A 27,966-nucleotide genomic window follows, 5' to 3' on the forward strand; every position below is an offset into this window, starting at 1 on the left:
TAAAAATGATATGCTTTGCAAGTTTTCGACAAATAAACACATTTTTTTCTTGAAAAGTAAGTTCAGTGCGCATGCTCACAGATCACGGAGGACAGTTTTAACTCGTTCTCAGTCAATATTTAATATTTATTTTTTCTTCTCTGAAGACTGAAAATCGTGATAACAAACAGGAACATTAGAAAAGTAAATATTCATTGAAAACAAATTAGAATATAATTGGATGAAGAAAGTGTGCGTGGATTTCTCATTTTCTTTGTCCAGAGACAGTGTGATTTCGTGATATCTATCCACTGGCAACTATGATTTGTTATTAGGTTCAACTGATACCATAATGTGGACAGCAAAGGATATTCCAGTTTTTTTTTTGTTTTAGCTAGTTTAACCCATGCTCAAGAAACACAGTTCAGTACCCTTACGGTCATAAAACGTCATCTAAGAAAAGGTGAGTGTGTTTTTCAAAACAAGACCACCTCGTGAAATCGAAATCCCGATTGTAGTGTTGTAAATCGATAGACTTATTGTTTGCCAGCGAGACACTAAAACAAAAAAAACTGAACCGATTAGAGCAAGGTAATATTAAAACCTTTCCAACCCTGTATGTCAAGAATTAAAATTTTTCGTGATCATATTTAAGTGGCGTGTTACATACATAAACGATCAGTTATCAAAGGAACATAGCAGTTATAATAATAAAACTACCTATTCTAGCTCATTTGAACAATACAGGAAAAAAAACAACAAATAAAAATGTTTTAAAATAAAAACTACAATTACACCTTTTATTTAGTGACTTCTTTGTTGTTGTACTCATGAAGAAAGAACGTAATTTGTACACTTTAATGCAATTCAAGCAGCACTGACATCATGAACCAATCTGTTTCTCTTGTCCGTTTTGATGTTATTCAAAGATGAGAACAAAGTTTCGCACGAGTAAGTTAAGGAAAAAATTGTCACTGTAGCTTTGGCAAGTCTTTTAGAGTGTCAAAACTTTTCAGGATGCAGTTCCGCACTTTCAGAATTTCATTATCAAAATTCTTATTCACAGATTCTTGCAAGCGGTCTCGTTCTAGGGTTTCTAACTTTTGTTTCCAAACAGAGCTGGATTGGTACTTTGCTCATTTCATTTCAAAGATGTTTAAATCTAACCATTCAATAAAATCTAACTTCGGATTTGTAAAAACAGCTTTATCAGGAGATTTTATAAAATTTATTGTTTCTTCTAACTCCCTGAACTGCACAAATCTTGTTGAAAGCTGTTCAAATATAGCATTTAAAATGTCAACAAATTGTTCTCGAGCTTGTTCCAAGTCGTCTCTGTATCGACACTTCATTTCATCAAAATGTTTTTTCAACCTATGATAGTACTTATCACTTCTACTTTCCAAGTCACGTTTAAAAATGTTGAGCTTGCATCCAAAACCTTTGATCCAGCCAAACACTATAGCAATAGTTTTTCAAAATCTTGTAATTTAATATTGAGTTCATTCAAATGTAATGACAAATGTGTGAAAAACATAAGTCTACTGAGCCAAGCTACATCAGTTAAGTGAGGAAATTGTTCTATATTTTTCATATCTAAATATCGCTTGATTTCATTTGAACATTCCATAAAACGTTCAAGTACTTTGCGGCGACTTAGCTATCGCACATAAACTGAATCAACTTCATTTAACAGTACCATAAATTCTCGTTTGTGCAAGGCCCGTGAAGCTATCAAATTGAGTATTTTTGTAACAACTGCCATTACATCATTAACTTCTTTTAAACCTACCTTTGCACACAATACCTCTTAGTGTATGATACAGTGAAAGCATACAAGCAGATGACCAGCAGTTTCTGTAAAATGTCTCACAAATTTAACTTTTCGCCTAATTATATTTGGGGCATCATCTGTCGTAACTGACACTATTTTTTTTTTAAATTTCGCGCATAGATACACGAGAGCTATCTGCGTTAGCCGTCTCTAGTTTAGCAGTGTAAGACTAGAGGGAAGGCAGCTAGTCATCACCACCCACCGCCAACTCTTGAGTTACTCTTTTACCAACGAGTAGTGGGATTGACCATCACATTATAACGCTCACACAGCTGAAAGGGCAAGCATGTTTGGTATGACGGGGATTCAAACCCGTGATCCTCAGATTACGAGTCAATCGCCTTAACCACTTGGCCATGATGGGCCCACTATTTTTGACACATCTATCTATTTATCACGAAACATTCTGACTGCAGCCTTACATATATCAGCTCTTGTTGTATACATAAACAAATTTTCTAACTTAAATAATTCCTCATATATTGCATTGTCACTGAGACAGCTAGAAATAATAGCTAATCTAAACGATGACGTAGCATCGATGGTCTCATCGAGACAAATAGAAAAGAAATCACATGCATCTAAGTGTTTTTTCACGTGATTTTTTTATATCACATTTTATCTTCATCACTATGTCTTTAATAGTATTTCTACTAATTGGTAAGTTATTAATACAATAAATAATAGCAGTTTTATTTTGAAAATCATCATATAAAAATGGTGCACATTTCAGAAAAGCTTCCTTAACGAAGTCTCCATCTGTAAGTGAGTTTCCATGCTGGACAATAGTATGTGAAATACTGAAGCTTGCATACAATAAATTTGAGGCCCATTTACAAATTTAAGCAAGTTGTCTGACTGAAACTGTTTATCTTTTAACATTTGTAATATATATTCTTTACGTTCTTGCTCACTTTTTTCTAGAAGCCACTGGTGGTTAGTTTCGAAATGCCTTTTCACATTCCTTGTTTTGCTCATAAGTGTTTTAGTACACAGGATGCACAGAGCTTTGTCGTTCGTTATCAATGACGCCATATTTTTCAGTCCACCAATCTTGAAAGCTCCTTCCGTTTCCTTTCTTTGAGAATTTTATTTTTTCTTTACTAACTTCGCCATTATCATAAGGTTGAAATAAAAAAACAAAAAAAACAATTGCAATTCAGAATCGTTAACACAAATATGTAATGAGCCAAATGAATGTTAGAACAAGTAAAACGATGAATTAACGATAGGCCGAATTAGTTTAAACGATACCACAGTTAATAATGTTAATGAAGATAAATTTTCATTTCCCGAAACAATAATATCAATAATACTTCAAAGTAATTAATAATTTGACATAACACCATGCAAAAGTGATTAATAATTACTTAATTAGACTCATTAAATCAAAATCTCGTGTAAAACGACGCCATAGACAGACTAAAGACAAAGAAAAAATTAAGCTGGCCACATCTGAATTATGAATATACTCGTATAATTCATATCTACTAGCAAACATTAATGTTTAATTTCATACTATGTATAATGGTAACTTATTTCAATTCAAATCCAACCTAGCCTGGCATGGCCAGGAGGTTAAGGCATTCGACTCATTATTCAAGGGTCGTGAGTTGGAATCCCCGTCACACCAAACATGCTCGCCTTTTCAGCCGTGGGGACGTTATAAAGTCAATCCCACTATTCGTTGGTAAAAGACTAGCTCAAGAGTTGGCGGTGGGTAGTGATGATTAGCTGTCTTCCCTCTAGTCTTACACTGCTAAATTAGGGAGAGCTAGCAAAGATAGCCCTCGAGCAGCTCTTACACTGCTAAATTAGGGACAGCTATCAAAGATAGCCCTCGAGCAGCTTTGCTCGAAACAAACCAAATTTAACAACAATAACATGTAATTAAGCAGCCATCAAATATAGAGAACTGCATGTTTATTTACAAAATATATATATATAACCATTTCCTATTTAATTAGATGAAATTAAAAACGTCTCTTGATTCAATTGGTTTTCATATTTTATAGTTTTTGTTTAACTTTTGAACGATAAAAATGTCAATTTAGGCGTGTCAACAAAAAACAACAGCGTGTCGTGAGTTCACCATCACAGTCCCGGACTAATTTGTCAACATTAAAATGAGGAAATAATAAAAAAATAGGAAAAAAAGGTATCATTATAGAAATAAGGGGAACATAATATGTCTTCATACCTCCACGATAGAACTTATACTTGTTTTGTTTGTTTGTTTTGGAATTTCGCACAAAGCTACTCGAGGGCTATCTGTGCTAGCCGTCCCTAATTTAGCAGTGTAAGACTAGAGGGAAGGCAACTAGTCATCACCACCCACCGCCAACTCTTGGGCTACTCTTTTACCAACGAAAAGTGGGATTGACCGTCACATTATAACGTCCCCATGGCTGGGAGGGCGAGCATGTTTTAGCGCGACGCGGGCGCGAACCCGCGACCCTCGGATTACGAATCGCGCGCCTTACGCGCTTGGCCATGCCGGGCCAAGAACTTATACAAAAAGACACTTACGCAGAGATTAATTTTAGTAATAATAGGAGGTAAAAATACTACACCAAAATAAATGAAGCGTTGTTAGGGTAGAGGTTTGATGTTTTTAATAGTTCCCCGCTGGGACAGCGGTAAGTCTACGGATTTTCATGCTAAAATCAGGGGTTCTATTCCCCTCGGTGGACACAGCATATAGCCCGATGTAGCTTTGCTATAAGAAAAACACACACAGTCTCTGATAACTATGAAAAACATATACGGAATATATGCACCAGATGACACCAGGTTAGCCGGACGTTGTAGGCTTATAAAATTAGATGGATAATTTGGATTAGTTTAGTCATTAATCGTGATTAAAATTTTTATTTTGATAAGGTGAGTAAAAATTTTATATAGTAATACATATAGTAATTAGTCATAGTAGAACTAGAAATTCGAAAGTTGAAGCGATTTCTGACCACCTAATAATTGTGAAATGATCCTGAGCAGAATATTTATAACTGTTGGAAAAGGTATTGAAATTCTTTCGAAGCTCAAATAGAAGAGTATCGACAAATTGCACGTTTAAACTTGTAAATATAACGTAGTCACTTATACAAGGAAGTTCAAATTGAATGCAATGTGAATTTGTCAAATGATGGCAAAAAATACAAATAACTTACAACTTTCTGTCATTTTTAATACAAATTGTATATTGTGCAGTAAAAATAAAATGTAAATTTTAGGGGCAAGTAAAGCCTAAAAATAAAGGTGTAACGAGCAGTGTACAAGCAGTGATATATATTTAATATATATATACAGTAAGAGACAACTTGGTCCTTTAACTTGAAGGTTGTCCCTTCACAAAAAAAACAAAAGAAAATTAATAAAATTTATTTCTCCCTTTTACTATTCAGGAACTTCTAGATTCCATTGAGTAAATCCTCATAAAATGCTGTTGTTCATTGCAGCTGATGACAGTTAATTCTGTCCATGAGTTGCATAAACTAATCACTCTTACAGAAAAAACTGATTTAACTGGAACATGTATTTATGTAAAAATGGCTCGTTTGGGTTGAGCCGTTTGTACATAGATATTTTTCTCTACAAGAGGGTTTTCTCAACATCACTAACTGGAACATGGCCTATATTTTCCAAATCTTGAACTTGCATCATCTTGTCCTATTAGTAATTTTTTCCGAATAAAGAACAAAGAAATGCTTGTGTATATATTGTTCTAAATAAGTGTTCTAAAGGTATTGGAATACCTTTAGAGGTTTTGGGTGATATCAGATTAAGAAAAATGTAAATGATTAACACCAGGAAAGAAAAGAAAAAAACAATAGAGGGTAAAATTAGTTTTGTTTTGACTATTGAGTTTTTTTCACTAAAGTAGCAATTATAAAACTTTCTCAGCCTGTTATATATGGTGACAAATTAAGTAAGGTTTGTAGTAGATTTTATTGAGAATATTGGAAAAAATTATGTGGTTTTTGGGGAAAAAAAATGTGTAATATCCTCAAAGTGATTAGAGGTATCTATCTTACCAGCCTCATTTATAACCTTGTGAAGCTAAATAAAATTTTCGTGTTCCCATTTCTCAAGATTAAATGTATCTTTATCTGTACCAATAACTTTACCTTTCTATCCCTGGAATTATCCCACTAGCCTTTATTTATACCATTTCCCATAAACCAGTGTTATGAAGATGCAAAAACTGTATACAATATTGTATGTGAGGCTTAATTAGTAATTTTTTATATGGAGAAAATTGTCTCTTTTGATTTATAACCAATGGGTTTACAAATCTTTCTTAAAATGTATTAATTTGTTACTAGTCTCAAAGCACTGTTTTGATGACCTGAGTGACTTATCCTTCAATGTGTCAAGGCTTTTTCACTATTGAATGGGTTCTCATCTATATCAAACATGATTGAAATTATAACTTTGATGCAATTACCTTGTACTTATGAAAATTAAATGCCATTTAACACATATCTCAGTAATGGACCTATGTCATTCTGTGATGCTTAAACAGTTGTGAGAAAAGGTTTTGAAAGTCTGTTAAAAGATGCTTTGCAAAGTTATTTAACCAAGTTTAGAATTTTATTGGATAGTCAACATGGTTTCACTGAGGGAAAATTATGCCTTACAAATATTTTTGATGCTCTTTGAAAAGGTTACTGTTTATGTAAATGAGGGTAAGGGTGTCGATTTGGTGTACCTGGGTTTTCAGAAAGTAATTGATAAGGTGCAACATAAAAGGCTTCTAAAGAACATTCTCTCTGAAGGTATGGGGGATAAGTTAACAAATTGGATAGAAGAGTGGCTGGATGGATGAAAGCAGAGGGTTGTTACAAATGGCATCAGTTAAACTAGATTAATGTTACAAGAGAAGTACCTCAAGACACAGTCTTAGAACCTTTGCTCTTTTTGATTTATATCAGAGACAGATAATGGGCTGGTCAATAAATGAAATAAATTTTTAAGATGATATTAAGGTTATGAGTGTTGTTATCTGTGAAGAGGATGCGGCTGACTTACAAAATGATTCAGATCATTGAGTGAGTTAGGCAAAAGATGGCAGATGGCCTTTAATTATACTAAATGCAATGTAATCTTAACAATGCTATGAATGAAGGGGATCTTGGTGTAATAGTTGATCAGTCTCTAAAGCCATTCAACTAGTATGTTGTTGTTAGGGGTAGTGCAAATAGGATTTTAGGTTGTATCTACAGAAATACTGAATACAAGTCTAAAGAAGTTATAATTTTATTGTACAGGTTACTGGTTAGGCCATATTTGGAATATTGTGTTCAGTCTTAGGCTTCTTATCTCAGAAAGAACATTGAATTATTTGAAATGGTTCAAAGAAGGGTTACTAGAATTGCACATGGGATGGAGGGGTTGTCATATGAAGAGAGGTTGAAATCTTTCGTAATGTTTTCTTTTAAAAAAGCAGTTAGTGGGAATCTGATTAAAGCATTTAAGATGGTAAAGGTAATTGACAGTGTTGATGCATCATCTTTTTTCATGTTTAACAATGAGAATAGTGGGACTGAGGGACACAAATATAGATTTTGGTAGGGTAGGAGTCATCGTCAGTTAAAAAAAGTTTTATTTTTCTAACAGGGTGGTTGGCCTTTGCAGTAGCATGCCTTCAGATGTAGAGGCAGAAAAATACCATCTATTCCTGACATCAGCAGAAAAGTAACCAACATTTGTCAAAACCTAGTAACAAAATATGACATTCAAAATATAATCAAACATCTAAGCATACCCTCTACATTCCTACCCTCAATTACACGACCCCCTTCAAACATATGGTCAGCTGTCGGTCAGTTACCTTTTTCTTTCTTTGTGAACCTGACATTAACTGAAGAAGGTTGAAATGCTGTTCACTCCTCTACATAAAAATTTTCTCAACCCATACCAGCTGTTTTTACATATATAAAGATAAATGAATAAAATAAGAAAAAATGAAAATTAGGTACTACCGATTGGGGGTAAGTAAGATGAAACTTACCTGTTTAAGTTAGTATTTCTGTCCCCAATATGATAGAAGCACTAATTAACAGGACATCAGTAAAGTAATAATTTACTGTGACTGTTATGTTTTTATAAGTGGCTCAAGGTGTACATCCACATAAAGTAGTGCCAAGTTCTTAAATTACCTTATTTTAACTAAAAATTACTAAAAGTAATTTTATCTAATAAAAAGTAATTTTTAGTAGAATTTCTCTTATTTTACTTACTTTGTATTTGTTACAGAATAATTTTATCTGAAATTTCTTTATTAAATCCACTAACCATTAATTTTCATATCAATATATCAACATTAATAAAATATTGTAATTCATTACACATTTTACAATATCTGAATAACTGTGAAGTTATAATGTTTATAATAAGTTGGTATGGAACATTACTGTGTAAGGAGAGTAAGCCAAAAATATTTATATTGATATCCTTTTTATCAATTACTTTAACTTCTAAATCTAAATAATGTGTATCTGTATTAGAAATTGAAAATACTTCAATTTCTAATTTTGTTGGATAAATGGCATCAATAACATTATATATTTCAGAATTATTTGTGCTATGTATTAATTTATCTTTTTGTGTTTATCTTATTCTTATTTTAACTTGGGAGAGCAGTCATCTTCCTACAACAGTCTACAGGCAGTGAAGGGTGATATAGTTGTGAGATGTTGTGTGCTTGAGCACCCACATCTTGATCTCCTAATTTCTAATCTTATTATGTAAGACTAGCAAATTGGAGGTTAAGACTGATAGATGGTGTATCCCCATTGCAATGTGGGTCCTACTTCCATAGTCACCTCAAAACCTAGGATACATTTTATAATCCTACATTGTAGCTTGCACCCTAGGATCCTTTTAAAATATGCAACATATTTTATTTAATTTTAATGTGTTTTGTTTATGGCTTAAAAATTTATTGTTATAATATACATATATAGAAATACCATTTATATATGTAAAAACGGCTGGTATGGGTAGAGAAAGCACTATGTAGAGGAGCGAACATATATAATATACATATACACATATATAATTTTCTTTACAAGTGGGTTTCCTCGTCATCATGGAGAAATACCATTTGTTCAATGTCATTAACAAATTTTACTTTTCTACTAATAATAGCTCTTATAAATATGTAAGAAAAAACCAAAGGCCTAATTATTGAACATTAATGTACCCTGCTAATAACAAGCATGGATCTTCCAGATTTTTAAGGTCATAAAAAATTAAGTGACCTATAATTTCTAGGGCAACTCCTATCACTTCTCAAAAACTAGAATAGCATTAACAACTCTTCTATCATCTATCTTCTAAATGTATATTGACCTGTAATAAATTTAAAAGTCTTATCTTTGACCTTATTTGAAATCCCAGAAAAATTCTCTTTATTCTTGGTAGTTTGTTTATTTTTTATTTGTTATTTTTTCTACTTTTCATGAAGTGATTAATATCTTTCTGTAGAAACAAAATGTAATAACTAAAAGCTTCATTATCTCTTTATTTTGACAAATAGCTTATCATCAGCAACTTTTTAATTGTCCAATTTTACTAAACCTTGACATTCTTTAAAATAAATATGTTATTGGATGGTAATAGCTCTATAAATCTATCAAGGTAACTGTCAGTTTAAACCTGGTGCAATTATTCATGACTTGCTCCTTTTCTCATGTTTATTATATCTGTTGTGTTCTTTTTCTTTACTTTTTTTTTAGAAAAGTTTTTACATTAGAAGCAATATATTTTAAAAAGATTCAAAATTATCCACCATATTATACGTTAACTCATTATCTCAACTTATTAATGGTAAACATTTTGTCTTATAGCCTCAACATTTGACTTTCTGAAAGTAATTACACAATTTGTATCTTTTTATTTTAACATCTAGCAAAACATCAAATATAATTATGGTGTAATCAATCTTAACCAAATATATCTCCCCCCCCCACACTTGTAACCATCTCATATTTTAATAACTTGACTTTATATAGTCCCAACCATTTAAAACAATATTCTTATTAGCAGGGCCAGATTATTTATTCAACACAACAAGCATAGTATATAGGGCCTACAGAATTTCAAACCTGAATTTATAACTTATACATCTATAATTTATCTAATTTTTGGTTTAACTTATACAGCTGGTAGGGCCTACGAACAGAAGGTGCCTAGGCCATAGGACTATTTCGATTCGGCACGGCTTATTAGTAACAAAACTGGTCTCAATGTAAGAATTCCCCATTAAAGCCCTCCACCCATGAAACCCTCAGTTTTAATTCATGTTGATTCAACCTCTTGACTGCTATTTTTATCTCTTCAGTCTCAACAGGTTTCAGTTCCTAGAAATCCACTTTACTCACTTCTTTAAAACATGTCACTTGTAATTAACTCATAACTTCAAAATAATTCCTAATAATAACTGTAGAAACAGGTATTGCCAGATTTTGCTAGGGAAGGTGTAGGGTATACTCCATTAGTGGATTTTCCATCATAAAGTTATATTTTAAAATTAAATTAGAATTAACCTGTGGTTAATAAGATTAAGAAATGGAAAAATGATTGAAGTCTTTTGACAAGAGCAGAAAAAGAAACAAAACATTAGATGATTGAACTATCTTTACCTGTAGTTTGTTTTTTTTACTGACTGGATTAAGACTGGTAAAGTGATAGAAGTGACAGTTCACACTATTTTTTTAAGAGAGAAAATATAAGTAGTTTCCATATAGATAGTGTCACACATCGGTGGTTGAGAGATTCTGTGACTGAATATAATGAATGTTGAGACATGTTTGATATTATTACAAATTGCCAACAATGATGTAAAAAGGGAAGTTTGACGTATAAATTTGCAACCATCTTTTAAAATGCTATACATGTATTTAATCTAGATGCAGGTATATTATAGATTTGGCATACTTATACTTTCAAATAATCAATAATCTGTGAGTAGCACGTACATTCATTACAGAAAATTATGGTTAAAGAGGTTAATGTTATGAAAATCATTGAGCATTCAAAATCAGTTGTTCTGATTATTACTGTTTTAGATTAACCATCAGTTGATTAGTCAAAATTACAATTACATCATAGAGAAAGAGGGCATTAAATGGCCAATAAAATTGGCAGATGTCTTTGGAGGGTTATATATTGCAGTAGGTAGACAAAGCCTAGAATAACTGAATGAATTGTAAACTTTTTAATACTGAATTAGCAGGTGCAGATATAGGAGAGGGGTCTGGACCCCTCCCTATTGTTTTTAAAAATAAAATAAAAAACAGCCATACATCCATATATATACCATATAGTGTCAAAATGAAACAGGTGATGTGTTCTGTTTGATTGTACTGTTAGTTATTGAAAGCCTTTTGAGGTTTTCTGACATCAACACAGTTGGAATCTACAACAACCGAATTAAAACTTCTCTCCAGTAACTGATTATTTTTGAACTGGTACAGTAGAATGAACATCAGTTAAGCATTGTTGTGATACATGTTTATGCCTTCAATAGTTCCTGCTTTCTAAACAGTGTGTATAGGATGTAGAGTTTTGTTTTCATGAAATTTATTATTACTTAGGACACCTACAGTTCTTATAACATAGATTCATTATATAATCAATTTTTCTTTGTTTAGAAATCAGAATTTTCATGAGAAAGATGTTTTTTATAGTGCTGATGTCCAAAATTAGCAAAGATATGCTTAGTACAATTAGTGACTTTTTAAACATGCCTTCCATTTATGGATGCTAAGGTATGAATTTAAGCAAAGACTTTATAAGTAATTGTGACTATTTAATGTTAATTTAGAAATTTGAAATTTATATTTATAATTGTTTTTACGCTTTTCTCACCATCACATAACCGACTGGGTCCATGTAGTTGTGCTTGTATAAAATAACATATTTTGTCCAACTAACTAAATTTGTGCAACTTGTGTCCTTTACTTGGTTTTAAACCATTAGTCTGCCATTTCAACATCTACAGTCATATCCTTAAATCTCAGCTTATGTCCCAACAAGCAAACAAAAATGTTTTTCTAAAATCAGCTAATGCTGGTTCTTGGAAGTGTGAAGTCAAAAGGTATCTACTGGTGTTTTTTACCCTTTTGTGATCTTTATGTATCATTAGTCAATATAGTTCTTGATTTTATCCTTGTATTATGTTTTAAAGGTTTAAAATTTTTAATTTTGTAGTTTGACATATACCTTCTGCTATTTTTTGCAAGTTATTGAACAATGAGCAGTTTCTAGAGGACTGGAAGTTGACTAATGTTATTTTTTTCATAATTGTTATGGTAATTCTAGCACTATGCCTTTTACATCAGTGTCAGAAAATATATTTGAAAGTCTGATAAAAGATGCTTATAAAAGTCTTTTAACAATTTTTGTAATTTTGTTGGATAGTCAGTGTGGTTTCTCTTGGAGGAAATCGTGCCTTACAAATCTTGTGACATTTTCCAAAGAGGTAGCTTGTATTGCAGATGAGGGTAAAGGTGTAGATTTAGCATACTTGGATTTTCAAGGAGCATTTGATAAGATGCCAAATAAAAAGCTTGTTAACCCATGTGCACATGTGGGCATCAGAATACATATGACCTTTATATTATAACCCAACATGTCATTGGCATTTGATGTCAGGGTTATCAACTACTCATTTGACCCTACATTTCTGATTTAGTGAGTACTCATAGTAAGAGAGACCAAATACCAGACACAGTATACAGGGATAAGTACTGTAGGTATACATTTCTAAGGTTCTGACAGTTATGGCATAGTTAGATGGTTAGGGTGCTCAGCTCCCAATCTGGGGGTTGCAAGTTTGAATTTTGATTGCACCAAACATGGAGGCATTATCATGTGATGGTCATTTCCATTATTCATTGTTAAAAGAGTAGCCTAAGACTTGGTGGTGGATGTGCAACATTAAAACAAACCAAACCAAAATATTTGCAGTTACACAGATGCAATGTGCATACTGTACAATAGAAAAAAGTCAACAATCCTTTTCTGTTATGCAGATCGGATCATTTGGCTGACCTCATGCGTATTCAGTTAAAAATATCTATGCAATTGAAGGATTAGGCAGGTCATTGGACATAAAAGTAGCTGGGTGGATGAGCATAGGGGCTTGTGATAAATGGAGTTCAGTCACTTTGAATGTCACAAGTGGGGTGTCTTAGAGCTCAGTGTTATGGAATAAAAAATTCTTGGTATTCTGGTTGATTCATCTCTTAGACTGTTCAAAGAAATGCTGTTGCTAGTGGTAGGACAAAAATTATATTGGGTTGCATCTACACTTGTCATGAAAACACCAGTATTAGGCTCATTATATATTTTAACACTTCTTTATCCAGTCCTTTGGGGTTTTCCAAAAAGAAGGACAGTGAATAATAATGTTTCAATCATTCTGTGTTCTTGTTTATGTTTTTCTCTCCACATAGACACATCAGTGTAACTGGGATGCAACAAACACTGGAGTGGTCATGACACTTTGTAAATAAACCAATTATTACAAAACAGTTCTTTTAATGTGAATGTATTTTTTGAGCTGATGAAACAACTATGTTCATCAAGAAATATTGATAGAAGTAGGCTTGAGGGACTGGATAAAGAACTTAATGTTAAGAAATGTAAAACGTCTAATACTAATGTGAATGTTTTTAGGGTAATAAAGTTTCCTAACTTTATAGGAGAAACCGTTGTCAAATGCCCATCTCTTTCTCAGGAAGATTACATCTTTCAGAGCAGGATTTAAACATTACATCTTTCAGAGCAGGATTTAAACATTACATCTTTCAGAGCAGGATTTAAACATTACATCTTTCAGAGCAGGATTTAAACATTACATCTTTCAGAGCAGGATTTAAACAAGGTAAATTAATTGGGTTAGTTTGATAGATACAATAGTAATTTGGTTATTTGGTGAGCTAAATTAATGTTCAAAGGTACCTTTTAATCAAATAACATATATTTCAACCTTATTATTATAAAAGTGCTGGGGAACTATAAGTGATGTCGGCAAGGGAAGAAAAAATATGGATGCACCTGCTTCAGAATCTCTAAGACTTCGATAAAACTTACGTTAATGAGATTTACAGCAAACATAATATGAAGTCATAAACATTTAAATATTTAGTATAAGTTAAAAGAGGTCATCCATTTAGGATGATGGCAATAACACAGTTGGAATGTTGTATTCAGTTTCAGTTATCTTATTTAAGACATCATGTTAAGCTGTAGGAGAGAGTTCATAGAAGAGCTGTTAGGATGATTCTTGGTTGTAGAACTTTCAAGGGACTGTGATCATAGTTTTTAAGATTGTTAGAGGTTTGAAACTCATTAATCTGGAAAGAACTGCAATTTTGTTTTTAGATATTTTTAAGTTTCTACCCCTTTTTATAATTTAATATAATAGTTGTAGTACATAGAACTTTTCCATCTTTTTCTAATGTTGCTGCTGGTTTGTCTTCATTAAATCTTCACATGATATTTCCATATTTATTTCCTTGTACAACAATCTTATGTGTGTAAGAGGATTTCCACGTACTACAATCTGATGTGTGTACGAGGATTTCCACGTACTACAATCTGATGTGTGTTCGAGGATTTATACTCTCCTGAACTCTGTTCAACTGCTACCTATTTTTTTTATATTATTTCCTATTTCTTTTGTAAATTGGCTAACTTCCATGCTTTGTCATATAAGAATATTCATTCATCATGTTTAAAATTTGTGTAAGATATCATACAAAATCTCTGCAATTTCCAACTGTCCAGATTAAGCCATTTGCAATATAATTAGGTTATGTCTTAAATACAGTGATATTTTTGTAAAAATGGAATAAGATCTCTCGAAGAATTAATAGGCATGTTCAAATACCACATGTTTATGTTAAAGAATAATTAGTCTTTCCTTCAAATATTTAATTAAGAATGATTGTGTTCAAAGTTTTAGGAAAAAACAGAATAATGAGATAAAATTAGTTCAAATTATTTTGTATCAGTAATTACAATTTTGAATTGAGATGTATAAAACTACAAAGAAACAGCATGCTTTGTTATAACAATCTTCAATAATCTGTAAGTTTAATTTAAATATCTTTCTAACAGATATATACATTTAACTGTTAATGTAAACTACTTTATTAAGGTTGTTGAAAGAGTATTTTAGTGTTGTGGTTCCACAAATAGGTGGAAGAAGACAACAGATCTACCAGGAGTATCTTTGTTGAGTTCAGAGTTAAGCTTGGGAGTGAAATGGATGAATTGGTTACAGATGGTTCAGAATGTGTAGTGTCTCAGTTAGAAGAACAGTTTTTATGTGATGAGTCAGTATCTTCATTACAAGATAATTCTTGTCCTATTCAAGCTACAATAGAAAGTAGTAAGCATGTGCATGTGGGTAACAAGATTGTGTACAATGTGAACTTGGTAAGGATTATTTTAATTATCTTTTTCTTCAAGCTAATTAAAGATCCTAACTTTCATTCATTATTAACTGGTAAAAATTAACATTTGGAATTAATAACCTCTGGTAAGTAGTGTTTTATAAATATTGGTATTAATTTCCATAAACTTCCAATAGTAATTAAACACTTTATAGCTTATTACTCATACAATGCCCTCCACTAGTATCAGGGGTTCAATTCCCCTCAGTGGGCTCAGCAGATAGCTCAGTGTGGTTTTGCTAAAAGAAAACACAAACATACACATACTCATATCAAGATAAAAGTCAACAGTTGGAAAATGAATGAAAAGTAAAACCTCACAGGATTGGTTGGACTCTTTTCTCTAATTTTCTAGTAAATCATAAGTATAAATAAGCCCACATAAAAACTTTCTGAACTAGGTAGTTCTTGTTGTAACTGGATTTTCTTTGCAAATAATGAATGCAGAGAGTAGATTAAAATAAATCAAACATTAAAAACTGATTGAGACATAAATAAACTTATTTGTAGTTTCTGGTGGAGAGTAGACTGGATTGTGTATATGTTAACTTTCAGAACTAACTAAGTCTATCAGGTTTATTATTTTTTTTGCTAAAAACTGAAGGAAATCCAGTTCAGTTTCTGTAAACTTTAACTGGTAATTGAGATTGGTAACACATTGATGAATAATTTTGCAACCTGTAACTGTGACAGAGCAATATATTTGTTGAAATAAATTATTGACAGTTGCCAAAACTAAAAAATTGTTTAAATGAGAATCATTCTACACTGTGTGAACATCACATCTTATTAAAATGGAGCTTGCAACATATACATCCAAAAGTCTGATCATGGAAACTACTACACCTATCATCAACTGGGAAATGTTTTTATAACTAGACAGTATTTTTATAGCTGAGCAAAAAAATAAAACAGTTTTCACAAAAGTGAGTAAGTTTCAGATGTAACCAGTATCAATTACAAAAAGGAGTAAATTTCAAATATAAAGCAATAAAAAAACAAACTTAAAAAATTATTTGTTTTAATTCAGTGAAAATCTCATTGTTGCAACAGAGAAGTGAATCATTATAATTGACGACTGTGTCTACAAAGAAATCCCTCAATAAAACCTGCTAAGTTATGATAACTCATTTTTAAACTAAAATAATTGTTCTTATAGATGGTGAATATTATTGAATGTCAAATGTGAATACATTGTTGTAGAACTTTCAGACAATTCCAGAAAAGGCCACAGGCCCAATAGTATTCTGCAGGAACTAGCAGTTATACCTGCCTAGAGGATGGGTATTTCAGCTACTAATTATAAAGGTGTGAAAAAGTACTTTTTTGTAAACAACTAATAAAACATCTCAATTTTAAATTCCTTAGTGTTTTCAGATATGCTTTGTTTATTTGTACTACGATAACTGAGTGGTGAGTAGGATTGACTAATCAATTAACTGTTTGATTATTCTTGCAAGACTCTATCTTCAGCTCTTCTTAAAACATTTTTGAACTAACTTTTATTGAATATGTTAGACATCTTCCAGTACCCAGTTTGTGACAAAATTGTTATATCTTTAGTCATATTTTCACAAAAACTATTCTAATATAACTAAATAACGATTGACATGTTTAGGTTTTACACCATGGGCTGGAAGAAATAGCAAAAACACAAAAGGTTGCACAGTAATAAATAAATCTGAAACTTACTGCACTAGGAGGTGTTTTAGCAACATTTGAGAACATTCAGACTTTGGTTCCCTCTTAAGAAATTTTATCTAGTTTAAGCTAGTTGTAATTAAACAGGAGTCCTTCTAATGTAAAAAAAGGTTAACATATGTGTTACATATTGTTAGACTGCTGTTAGTCTGTGTCTAGTAATTTATGACAAAAACTGCTAAGTGAGCAAGCTGTTTGGCAATCAACATTTTTTTAATTAAATAAATAACAATGAATATTAACTTGTTGACATTATTTTGTTTATGGAAGTAATTTTCTTTTAAATCACACTTTTGTTCCTAACTTGTAATAAGTGAGCAATAAATTAAGTTAAAGCTACACTGTTGTTTATCCTAGACAAGGTAAACACCCATAACAAGCTATGAATGACTAGTTATATAATCAACAACTACTAAGCCACAGTATCACATTCATGGGATGTGTACAAGCAAAACATGCATGTATACTGTTATACACAGTAACTATTATGTGAGAATTTGAATTTTTTTTAGTCCTAGAAAAGCTAGGAGGACTACCTGCTGATATCTACTGGTTTAAACTGTTGACCAGAAGAAAGGTAGTTGACCAGTAGTACACTCTATTGACTCTTAACCACAGAATAGGAATGACCATCACATTATAATTCTTCCCTAGTTGTTAAGGAGATTGCTGTATGAATCAGTAGTTTTGGATTCAATATCTGGTAACATCAAACTTGTTTGACCTTTCAAGCATAGGGGTAAGGTCAGTCTTACTATTAATTGGTGGAAGAGTAAAATGAATTGTCATTGAGCATTGCAGCTGGCCATAACAGTTTTACATAAGTAGAAAAATAAATGTGGCACTCCAAAGGCTGGAAGAGCAAACATGTTTGGTGACAATGGGAATCAAAACAAAGATTCTTGAATCACAAGGCAACCAATCACTATAGTGTACCATCACTAGGCTAATCTAACTTGGATTAATCATAGAAAAAATAATGACAAATTACAATGCTATTATTTCAGTCACTGATTTATATTGGTTGCATTAAATGATTTAACTGTAATTTTGATTAGTTAGTTACTTTGCCTGACACTAGCCATTGCTCATTGGTTATTAATAGCTCAAGTTAACTGTCCAGTTTTAACCTTATTCAGCTTCTTCCCATTAGCTTCCTAGGGGTATGGTACAAGATATATATGTCATTTGTCAGTTGTAGATCTACCGAATACCAGCAATCAGCATACTATCCTTGACATTAAATGTTACTTTGTTTGTTGTCAGCTTCACATAGTAACAGTTGAAATGACTGCGAAGTTCAAATCATTTGTTTATCACTTGGTTGTTTATCCATTTAAACTGTCTGTGTGGATCCCACTGAATATCTGTATCAGATGTCAATGAAATTGGTTCATCTTGTTCTTCACAACAACTCATGATTTAAAAGTACCACACAGCAAGGTAACTGTACTTTATACTTTCTTCTGAAGTATGTTTTATGTAGAGATGTGTCAACACCTCCATATGTATGTATTGATACATTATCACTTCCTTAGTATTCTGGCACTGGTTGCTCCTATGACATGAATCTATACTTTTTAAATATTAACATACATTGAAGAGAAATGTTTTTGAATGTTTGGATTAAATAAAAGAAATGAATGCCAGTATAAAAGAAAATGAATAAAATTCACACCATTTACTTGTAAACCCTCTTTTCTTTAAGTAACTTTTTGTCTATGAGCCACATGGTGCTCTTTTAGGTCTTTAATTTCTTTCATGTAAAATGACAGTTTTTCTAATCTCTCTGTTTTATTTTAGACTTATACTTATGTCATTTTTATGACGCTATCAAATGTATGACAAGATTGTTCTTTTGGTGAGGATTTTGATGGTTTAGTTGTGATCATATTTTATAACATGAATTGGGAGAAGCCTTGTAGATTGTAATGAGGTTTATTCTGATGTCCTCCCGAGAGTTCTGTTTTAAATAATTGTATTACACTGCTGTTAACTAGCTGTCTTCCTCTAATCAGTAACTCAAAATTACAAGCAGCAGTGAATAGCTTTAGTAGTTTTGTTATAAGTACAGCTGTCCTAATAGTAAAATAAGATGTGGGTTTAAATATACGTGCTTTTAACAGAAACTAAAATTAGTTGGAGTCTTGTGATGGTATACTAATGTAATAATACTAAGCTGTGATAATTTGTTTTAATGAAACATTTATAAATTTCTTAAATGTGTCTTCAATGTTTTCTTCCTTAAAAAACAAATTTTCAGTTAAATAATACTTTTATTAAGGACATTTCTCTGTGATGTTATCTCCACAAATCATATTGGCTAATGTGTTATAAATTAAAAATATTATTCAGGTACATCACTGTGTTATAAATTTAAAATATTATTTTGGTACACACAATGTTGTAAGTTAAAAATATTATTTTGGTTCATCACTGTGTTATAAATTAAGCATATTATTTAATTAATACATATTATGTCATATGTATTAATTTATTTTTTTGTAGGATGAAAAACCCAGGAGTGGTTCGATACACTGTAGTAGTAATAATCTAAGTGGTGAGTCTTTGTGTCTCATAAGTTACCCATTAAGTTCATGATTATAAGTCAGAAATATGGACAAAAGTGTTTTTCTGTGCAAGATTTGTGTGATCTCAAGTATGGACTATTGTACTGCAGTTAGTTTATGGTCATTCTATTGTCCATTTCCCAATCTCGGAGAGAATCTAAACCTTATTTTTCATATGATTTAACTGTCTCTTTTGACATGTATCATTGGAAGCTCTCAGTTTTGTAGTTTTTAAAGTTAAAAATCAAATGTTTCTAGACTGTTTTTTTTGTAAAAAGTTTTGCATGTGTAATTAGTTTTGTAAACAAAATATCTGAATAATCTATAAAAAAGTGCATGTGGTAGGATTTCCAGTGACCAGTATTTGATTGACTGGACTTGGAAAGTAACAGTGATAAACATTAGATTCTATAACTGTATGTAACTTGTCTCCAGCTTAAACAAAACATTAACTAAATTAACCACAAGCCTCAATAGTTACATTTCACGAAGTGTAATACTTCAATACTATGTGTTTTTTTTTAAATAAATTTTTAGCACTATAATTGTAGATACATGAATTTCAAATGTATAATCCTGCATGTGATTTTGTGGGATCTCTTCATATTTCAGATAATTTAGAGTAACACTATGAACATGTGACTCAATTAATCCTGTTTTGGTAAGTCTTACAAATTTAGCTACACAATAGAATGTTTAACAAATAGGGTATAATGACGTGTAGAATTATTATTGTACGATGAAACACAGTGTGGAATTTTTCCACTCTAAAAAGATGCTAATTCATATATATATACGTGTGTGTGTGTATTGCACATAAATGCATATGTGTACACCCATGTACGTACGTACATTATTATACAAGTATTTTAATATAAATATTACAGTACTTCTGATGTTCTATGCTAGTTTTTAATTTCTTGATTCTTAATGTTTCACAGTTAGAAATGTTTAGCATCCAAATAAATCTATTATCCCATCAATAGTTGTTTCAAAATCTTTATACATGTTCAATAGTTAAGTGGAGAGAGAGAAATGTTTTAGTTATTTCTTACTCAATCCTGTATTATGACAGACAGGAGTAAATTACTTATAACTAATTAAATGATTTTTTATCATATTTAAAGACCACTTTACTGCTTGGTGGTCACATTCATCACTACTTTATACTGTAGGCAACTTAAGTATAACCTTGAAAGCAAAAAGCTTTGTTGTTCTAAACAAACGTATTAAGTACAGCTTTCTCATGTGACTCTTTTTATCACAACTATCACTTTTTCTTTAAGGTGTTAAGCTTTTATATATTTGTTTAGTTTTATCTAAACTTGTACAGTTAAATCCTGGGATATAGGAAACATCTTACAACTATACACACATTGATTTATAAACTAGATTAGAAAATAAAGATTAAAACCATGAGCCAAGAGGTGACTGAGGCATTCTCAGTCTTAAATGTGGATGTGTTGCCTGAGATATCAGTGAGACATTTCCACATTTTTGAAATGAATATAAATTATTTCAATAATTTTGTGGAAATTTTACTTAAAAGTTAATAAATATATAAAATTGTCTGCCATGAAATTACTGAACACCACACTAACAAAAGAAGACAAAAAACATGACACTATATTGGCATTCACATACACTGATATCTGACAATACAGCAGGTTTCAAGAAATGTTATGCAGAAAATCATACTGAACTGGGTAAGACATTCTAACAACAAAAAAAAGCAATCACCAGTAAACAAAGAAAACGAAATTTAAAGTAAGAAGAATGTTTATTGCATATTGCAGGTAGGGTTGGGGCCTGATGTTTACTGTAAAGCCAACAGGAACAATCCCGTCAGCTATCCCCAAGTTGAGTTTAACATACCGAGTGTGATCATGCACACAGTGGCTTGTTTGAATGTGAACTTCCTGTCAATCTACATTTAACAAAAAACAACTCGTATACTTTCTCTGATTACATTTGGTTAGACAGGCAAAATGATTTATTCATTGTTGTGTAGAACTGTGAAATAGAAGTACCTAACAAAGTTTATTTGTTGCAGTTTTGTTTTTATTGTTAATTGTTAAAAAAACCTTCTGTTGTCATTCTCACTAATTAGTGTATATAAATATATAGAATTAATTATCATGCTTTTTTTGCAGTATTACCTCCAGCATTACTAGAAGATCTAGTGGGATACCTTCGTACGTGTTTTAGAAATACACAGGCTTGGATTTGTCCACTCCCATGGACATCTAATGAGGAATTCCACTTGGAAAAGTTGTTTATAAATCCATTAATCTTTAAGACTGTTCTTGGAAACAAAGGTTGGTGTGTAGATGAAACAGAAACATTATGCTACAAGCAGATATTACTTCCATACAAAAACCACTTGTACCCACCGGAACGCATTTTGATTTCAGGAGATCCAGGTTTTGGAAAAAGCACAGTACTGAAAAAAATGGCATATGACTGGGCTGTTGAAAAAGAAGGTTATTTGTCTCACTTTAAATTAGTGTTTCTTTTGAAGTTAAGATACATGAACTTAGACCTTCATGATACTGTGGTTGAGCAAGTACTTCAAGAACTGAAATGGCATGGTCACAAAGATGTGCTATGGGATTATATTAGACAACACCAATCAGAGGTACTATTCTTACTTGATGGATATGATGAGATGACAGAGGAACAGAAGTCAGTTGGAACCATCTCTCGTCTTCTTAGTGGAGTCACTGTTCCTGAGGCCACAGTAATAATCACATCCAGACCAGTAGCAGTCAGTGAAATCATCAAACACTGTGACAGAAAATGTGAACTTCGGGGCATCAGTGAACTAAATGTTAATAAATTTCTCAGTCAGTTTTTTCACAGTGAGGATACCGTTGAAGGAGCGGAGCAAGAAAAGAATTTCATTTCATTTCTTATGAAACTGTTTTCAACTGATAATGTTAGTCTGAAGTTTTTGACTCAGAACCCTATGATGTTGCATTTTCTTTGTGCCTTACTGAAACAAAATCAGTCCCTCAGTATTTCTGTTGACATGGATAAGACATGTTTTACAACAGGGGTGTACTTGGGAATATTGGAATGTTTCTTTGAAAGATATCTTTTGAGGAACTCATTCTTGACTTTGTATTCAAAACAAGCAGTTTTTCATGAAATGCTACAGGAATTAGGCAGTCTCTGTCTTTGTGCTTTGAAGACAGGAAACTATAAACTAGAAGAATCAAAAATAAATAATTTGAAGTTTGCTGCTTGCCTAAAAGAAATGGGTCTTCTTCATCTGGTATCACAAACTAAGAGTAAAGAACACACACTGGAACTGATGCATATTTCATTTTATGATTTTTTAGCTTCCTACTACTTAAACTCTTTAAGTGCTGAACAAAGGAAGTATGAGCTCAACAATTTTTTTCAGTCTGTTACAATGAAGAAAGAAACACTTCCTCTTCAGATGTTTGTGTTTTTAGTGGGACTGCTAAGAGACAATGCTTATCAATTTACAAGCTGCCTTCCTTTTGATATTTATGGAGCGTTAAATCAAACAGAAATCATTAAGCATGTGTGTCAGCTTGCTTCTGAATGCACAGATACTGATGAAAATTTTCATGCTCTTCAACATTTTCTACCAGAAAACTTGGTGTTGGACAATTTGGTAACTATGCATTCTACAGCAAGTATCATTCCTGGAATAGTTAGGCTTCTGGCAAGTCCAACCTGTAGAGTGAAACAAATAATCATTTGTTCTGACACAATCCTTGATTTCAGTATCACAGCAAAAGATGCATACCATAAGCTTCTTAGTGGTTTAAAAAAAAATACATCTATTGTGAGTGTTGACCTTAAAATGTACACATCATTTGGACGTTTTGAAATATATGAAAACATGGACATTCTGAAGACTGGATTTTCAGAATTTTGCTGCTTTGGGCTTGACGGAAAAGAACTAGAAGAAGTGAAAATAAAGTTTGACACTGGACTTGAAGCTATATCAAGAGAAGTGTTTGCTCTCCTTAGTAAATGCTGTTCATTAAAAATTCTCCAACTTCAAAACCATACAAAGCATATGAAAGATGTAAAAGTTGTCCATAAAGACAACCTTGAGTCAAGTCTGAAGCAGTGTAAAAACATACAATCTTTGTCTTTGAAAGGAATGAAATACAGTTTTGAGGAATGGAAATTGGTTACGAGCATTCTGGCAGAAAAAAAAGTGAAATCTTTAGCAATGTCCACTGTGAGAGATACGAAGCACAAAGAAAACTTGTTGCGAAAGCTTAAAAAAGCTGTTATTTTTAGGAGAGAAGGCAGATGTTCCGATTCACCTTCACATGTGTCCGAATATCATAATCTTTTCAGATTTCTTCATAATAAGCAGTGTATTATAGAGAAACTTGATCTGTCAGAAAACATTTTAAAAAAGGAGGATGTAATGTGTTTAACTGCAGCACTAACAGTAAACAGATCTTTACGTGTCCTCATTCTACATAATTCGCTTATCAAGTTTAATTATCTCTGTCCCCTTTTGAACACACTTCACATTCATTCTAAGTGTATAACACTGGAAGAGCTCCTTCTAGGCTCTGCAATGATTCTGTCAGCCAAGGAAAAAGTTATAAATGCACTTTCTCTTGCTGTGAAAACAACTGTAAGCCTGAAAACTCTTACACTGAAAGGTTGGAATTTTCAAATTTCTAAAGAGGAAACTGTTCAAAATCTCATTGATAGTTTAAATACAAGTTGCTTAGCGAATACAAAAATTGTAAACTGCTGTTTTAGTATTAATTTACATACAGTTGGAATAAAAGGTTCAAAGTTGTCATTTCCTACCCAGATTCATTCAAAAAACTTGAAACGTTTACATGTTGATGGAATTCAAGTACAAGTAGATGAGGGACCATCTGTTAATTGGATAGCCCAGTTGAAATCTTTCAGTTTTGCTCAAAACTTACAAGAGCTGCAACTTATCTACAGGAATCTAGATGATATAGGTGATGATGAGTTTACACAGTTATGGCAAACGTTACGTGAAATGAAAAACCTAAAACGTTTGGAGTTGTCAACTTGTAGTATTTTGATCAAAAATCCAGAGAGCTGCCTGTTTGCATTTAGAGAGGTAATGTTTGGCCATGAGCTAGAACACTTGTCCCTTCATTTTAAGATAGAGTGTGAGAAAGATTTGCAGCAGGGTTTATTTACCGAAGAAGCTTTCTTCCACCATCTTTTGTTTGAAATTGTGTCTTGTCTTCCTTGTTTGACTGAAATCAGCTTTTTTTGGGTAAATCTGGCCATAAGCCAGTTACAACAGAATTCTTGTAATAATATTGTTATAATGAATCCTCAGGACAACTTTCTGTGGAAAGGTAATTTAAAATCTCTGGTAAAAGGACTGTGTCTAAGGAAAGAATTAAAACTACTTACAGGTTTTTGGCCACGAAGTGTTGTGAATGAACTTATTAATGTAATTAAACAGTCCTGGCATCTTAACTATGACACTGTGTGGGACAATCAAAAAAGACTCACTAGTATTATTTTGAAACCTAAACAAGAATAAGCTTTATTTAATCAAAATGGTTTTATGAGCAAAACTGAAGTGTGTAAATCACTGTAATGTTGTTTTGATGTTTGTTTTTGGAAAATGTAAACAAATTACATAAAAAGAAACAGCTTTTGTAGTATGGGTAATCAGAATCAGTGTCGTCTCCTTCACCATTATCATTCTATTTGACTTTAAGTCCTTATTGAAAAAAAACATGAAATACCAATACCACTGAATTACTGGGGAGTTCATTTTGGTTCTGCCTATAATTATATGCAAGTCTCTCTTTAAAGTTGTAATTCTAGTGAAAGGCAATTATTTCTTGACATTCCTGAATGTGGTTTAAAAGCATGCATTTTCAATTCATCGTTTGCTTACAAAAAGAACAGCAAATGTACAGGATTATCATTAAGTTTTTTAATTGTAACTATTATTGGTTGACTTGAATTTTTTGAGATGTTAATAATGTAGATATGTGTTTTAATTAATGTTTTTGGTTGTCTGTTAAAGTAGTACACTGTGCATTATAATTTATCTTCTTAGTTGTATAGTCTGAATTCTCAGTTACCCAAATTCTTTGAAGTAGTTTTTAGTGAGTGGAAATATTATAAAGGCATTATTACTAGCTTTGAAATACAGTGATGTGATTGGATGATATATTTTGGATAGAATTTCCTAATTTGATGTAACGTTTAGAAGTCTGTAAGTAGTCCATCCAACATCATAATTTGCAGTGATGATACTGGTGAATACAAACTTTTATTGTATTCTAAGTAATCTAGCTTCTTGTACTGATGTTCAAAACTTGCAGAGTTAACACTAACAATCACTATTAGGAGTAATAGGAAAAGTAATTTATTGTGCAAGTAATCAAGGCAGGAAACATCTGTGTAATTAATATAAAATAATTTTTAAAACATCACCACCTTTCTGTTAAAATTTGATTCTGGTTGTGATCATGTGAATTATAACAAGTATCATGCTTGTATAACAAGATTTAAGTTTTTAAATGTGCACATCTCAAAGTATCTTGTTTAATGCAGTGTATTTTTACATTGAATGTATGGACACTGGAAACGTTCTATTGTTAAATTTTCATACAATCTTTTAACAGTATTTTACTAAAGAAATAAAAAGAAACAATTTTTCATATGTTCATGGGATAAAAGAAAGTATTGTTTTTAGGTATGGGTTTGGTACTGAAGTTTAAGTTTTTAAAGTAATTACAAAAATGTTTGTATTATTATGTTTATATAAAAACAATATGCTATAGTGTCTCATGATTGAACTTGTAAAGTTTTATAGCATATGAATATATGGGTGATAAATGGATTTGTAGGTTTGTGGCATGTATTTAAAACCTAAATTGTTTTTGAAATGTACAAATAAAAGGTCTGTTTCTGTGCTGTGATTAAAACCAAAATAGGCCTTTTTTTCCTTAATTTTAGCATATAGCATATAATAATCAGATGTTCAACAAATTTTCTAAATACCTGCATCTTAATGAACTGCTCTTGTTGATGTGTGCATCCTTATAAAAATAAAAGAATTGGGTTTTCTAACATGTAAAAATTGTTTCAGAATCAAATTTTAGTGTTACAGAACTGGTGTCCAACACTTAAAATGTCCTAACATTTGTCTTTACACATCTGTTTGATATGCATTGGAATTGTCCTCATGCCCAAACAGAGATTTTGTCAATAAGGTATAGCACCATCTTTATGCTACCTGCTACTGAATTCAGACTTTTTTCACAAATTAAATTTTAAACATTTAAAACTTGCCATAGACTTAAGTGTCTCTTAGAACTTGGAGTTTTGAAAATAGCAAAGGTTTTCAATTTTGTTCGGTAAGCATATGATGGTTTCAATTACGCTGTAAGAAGGTTAAATAATTTACTAAAGCCATTAGCTTATATAAATTATATAACATTGCTATTTATAGATATTGAAAATTAATAGCTTAGGTTAATTTCTTTATCTCGCTGTAAACATTGTGCAACCGATCTGTTTGAAAATATGATAAAAAAGGTACGACTGAGTGTGGAATAAATTTGTAAGTATTAATATGAAAGAACTCTATTGCTTGATTTAAAAAACGTTTTCCAAATACACTGGTTGATTTTTATGTAGTTTTCAAATTGGAAATGAGTTATTGATGAGAGTCAAAATCTGAATGTTAATAGAGTTTCTGAAGGCTTACAAAGTTGTTAGAATATTACTTGTGTATGTTTTTATGTACATCTATTCTCTTAGTCTGTCATTGTTTTGTCAAGTTATATCTAAAAATCGGAGAAAGCTTTCCTTGTATTCATAACTGGTTCACATTACTTCCATATAACCTCGAGCTTCCATTTTTATTAAACAATAAATTATGATAGTAAAGCAACTGTATATATTTAACATAGAAGGTTCTGTTTAAACATTTTGTTTGTTTTTTACAACTTTTCTAGTGTCCTTTTCATCTAACAAATGTGTAATTTGGGAGCATAAGGTGGTGGTTGTATTTAAGTATTGTAATTATTTTTCATTATATCTGTATAATTTAATCAATGTATTCAAACATTTTATGAAATTGTTAGCTGAAATCTACACCTATTATTTTTTAAATTACAATTATCTTGTACAGTTTTGAAGTATCGGATATGGATAAATTTACAAATTTTTAATAATGCATTCTACTGGTTACTTCAATTCTGTTTGTCTAGTGTAAAAGGTTACTTATTTTGTTACATTTAAATCATTAACAAATGATATATGATAGGAATTTTTCATACAGATACTTCATTATTTTTCTACAAGCATTATGTATTCATAACAGTTATAGAAAAATAAATAATTTCTTTTTTGTACCAGATAATTGGTGAGTGATAATTATTTCCAA

General features: G+C 31.6%; 1 protein-coding gene across 14 annotated transcripts; it reads left to right on the forward strand.

The window, feature by feature from the left end:
- Positions 1-194: 194 nt before the first annotated feature.
- Positions 195-27,939, forward strand: LOC143238184 (uncharacterized). Of its 14 annotated transcripts, none has more exons than XM_076478182.1 (5): positions 4,052-4,606; positions 13,528-13,709; positions 15,029-15,268; positions 19,495-19,546; positions 21,710-27,939. In XM_076478182.1, the coding sequence occupies exons 3-5, from the start codon at positions 15,095-15,097 to the stop codon at positions 25,096-25,098; spliced, it is 3,615 nt and encodes a 1,204-aa protein (XP_076334297.1). In that variant the 5' UTR covers positions 4,052-4,606; positions 13,528-13,709; positions 15,029-15,094; the 3' UTR covers positions 25,099-27,939. The 14 variants fall into 14 exon arrangements, with proteins under 14 accessions (XP_076334300.1, XP_076334297.1, XP_076334295.1 ...); XM_076478181.1 differs by having other exon boundaries at positions 4,594-4,696; XM_076478184.1 differs by lacking the exons at positions 4,052-4,606; positions 13,528-13,709 and adding exons at positions 4,640-4,696; positions 7,433-7,510.
- The last annotated feature ends 27 nt before the right edge of the window (positions 27,940-27,966 follow it).

This window comes from Tachypleus tridentatus, chromosome 13 (assembly GCF_004210375.1).
Source record: "Tachypleus tridentatus isolate NWPU-2018 chromosome 13, ASM421037v1, whole genome shotgun sequence".
Classification (NCBI taxonomy): Eukaryota; Metazoa; Arthropoda; class Merostomata; order Xiphosura; family Limulidae; genus Tachypleus; species Tachypleus tridentatus.

Bases quoted from the DNA above. Each gene is read 5' to 3' on its own strand.
- LOC143238184 (XM_076478185.1), top strand. From the start codon at position 15,095: ATGGATGAATTGGTTACAGATGGTTCAGAATGTGTAGTGTCTCAGTTA. The intron at 15,269-19,494 runs GTAAGGATTATT...ATTTTTTTGTAG, and splicing joins TTGTGTACAATGTGAACTTG to GATGAAAAACCCAGGAGTGG. The intron at 19,547-21,709 runs GTGAGTCTTTGT...CTTTTTTTGCAG, and splicing joins TAGTAGTAATAATCTAAGTG to TATTACCTCCAGCATTACTA.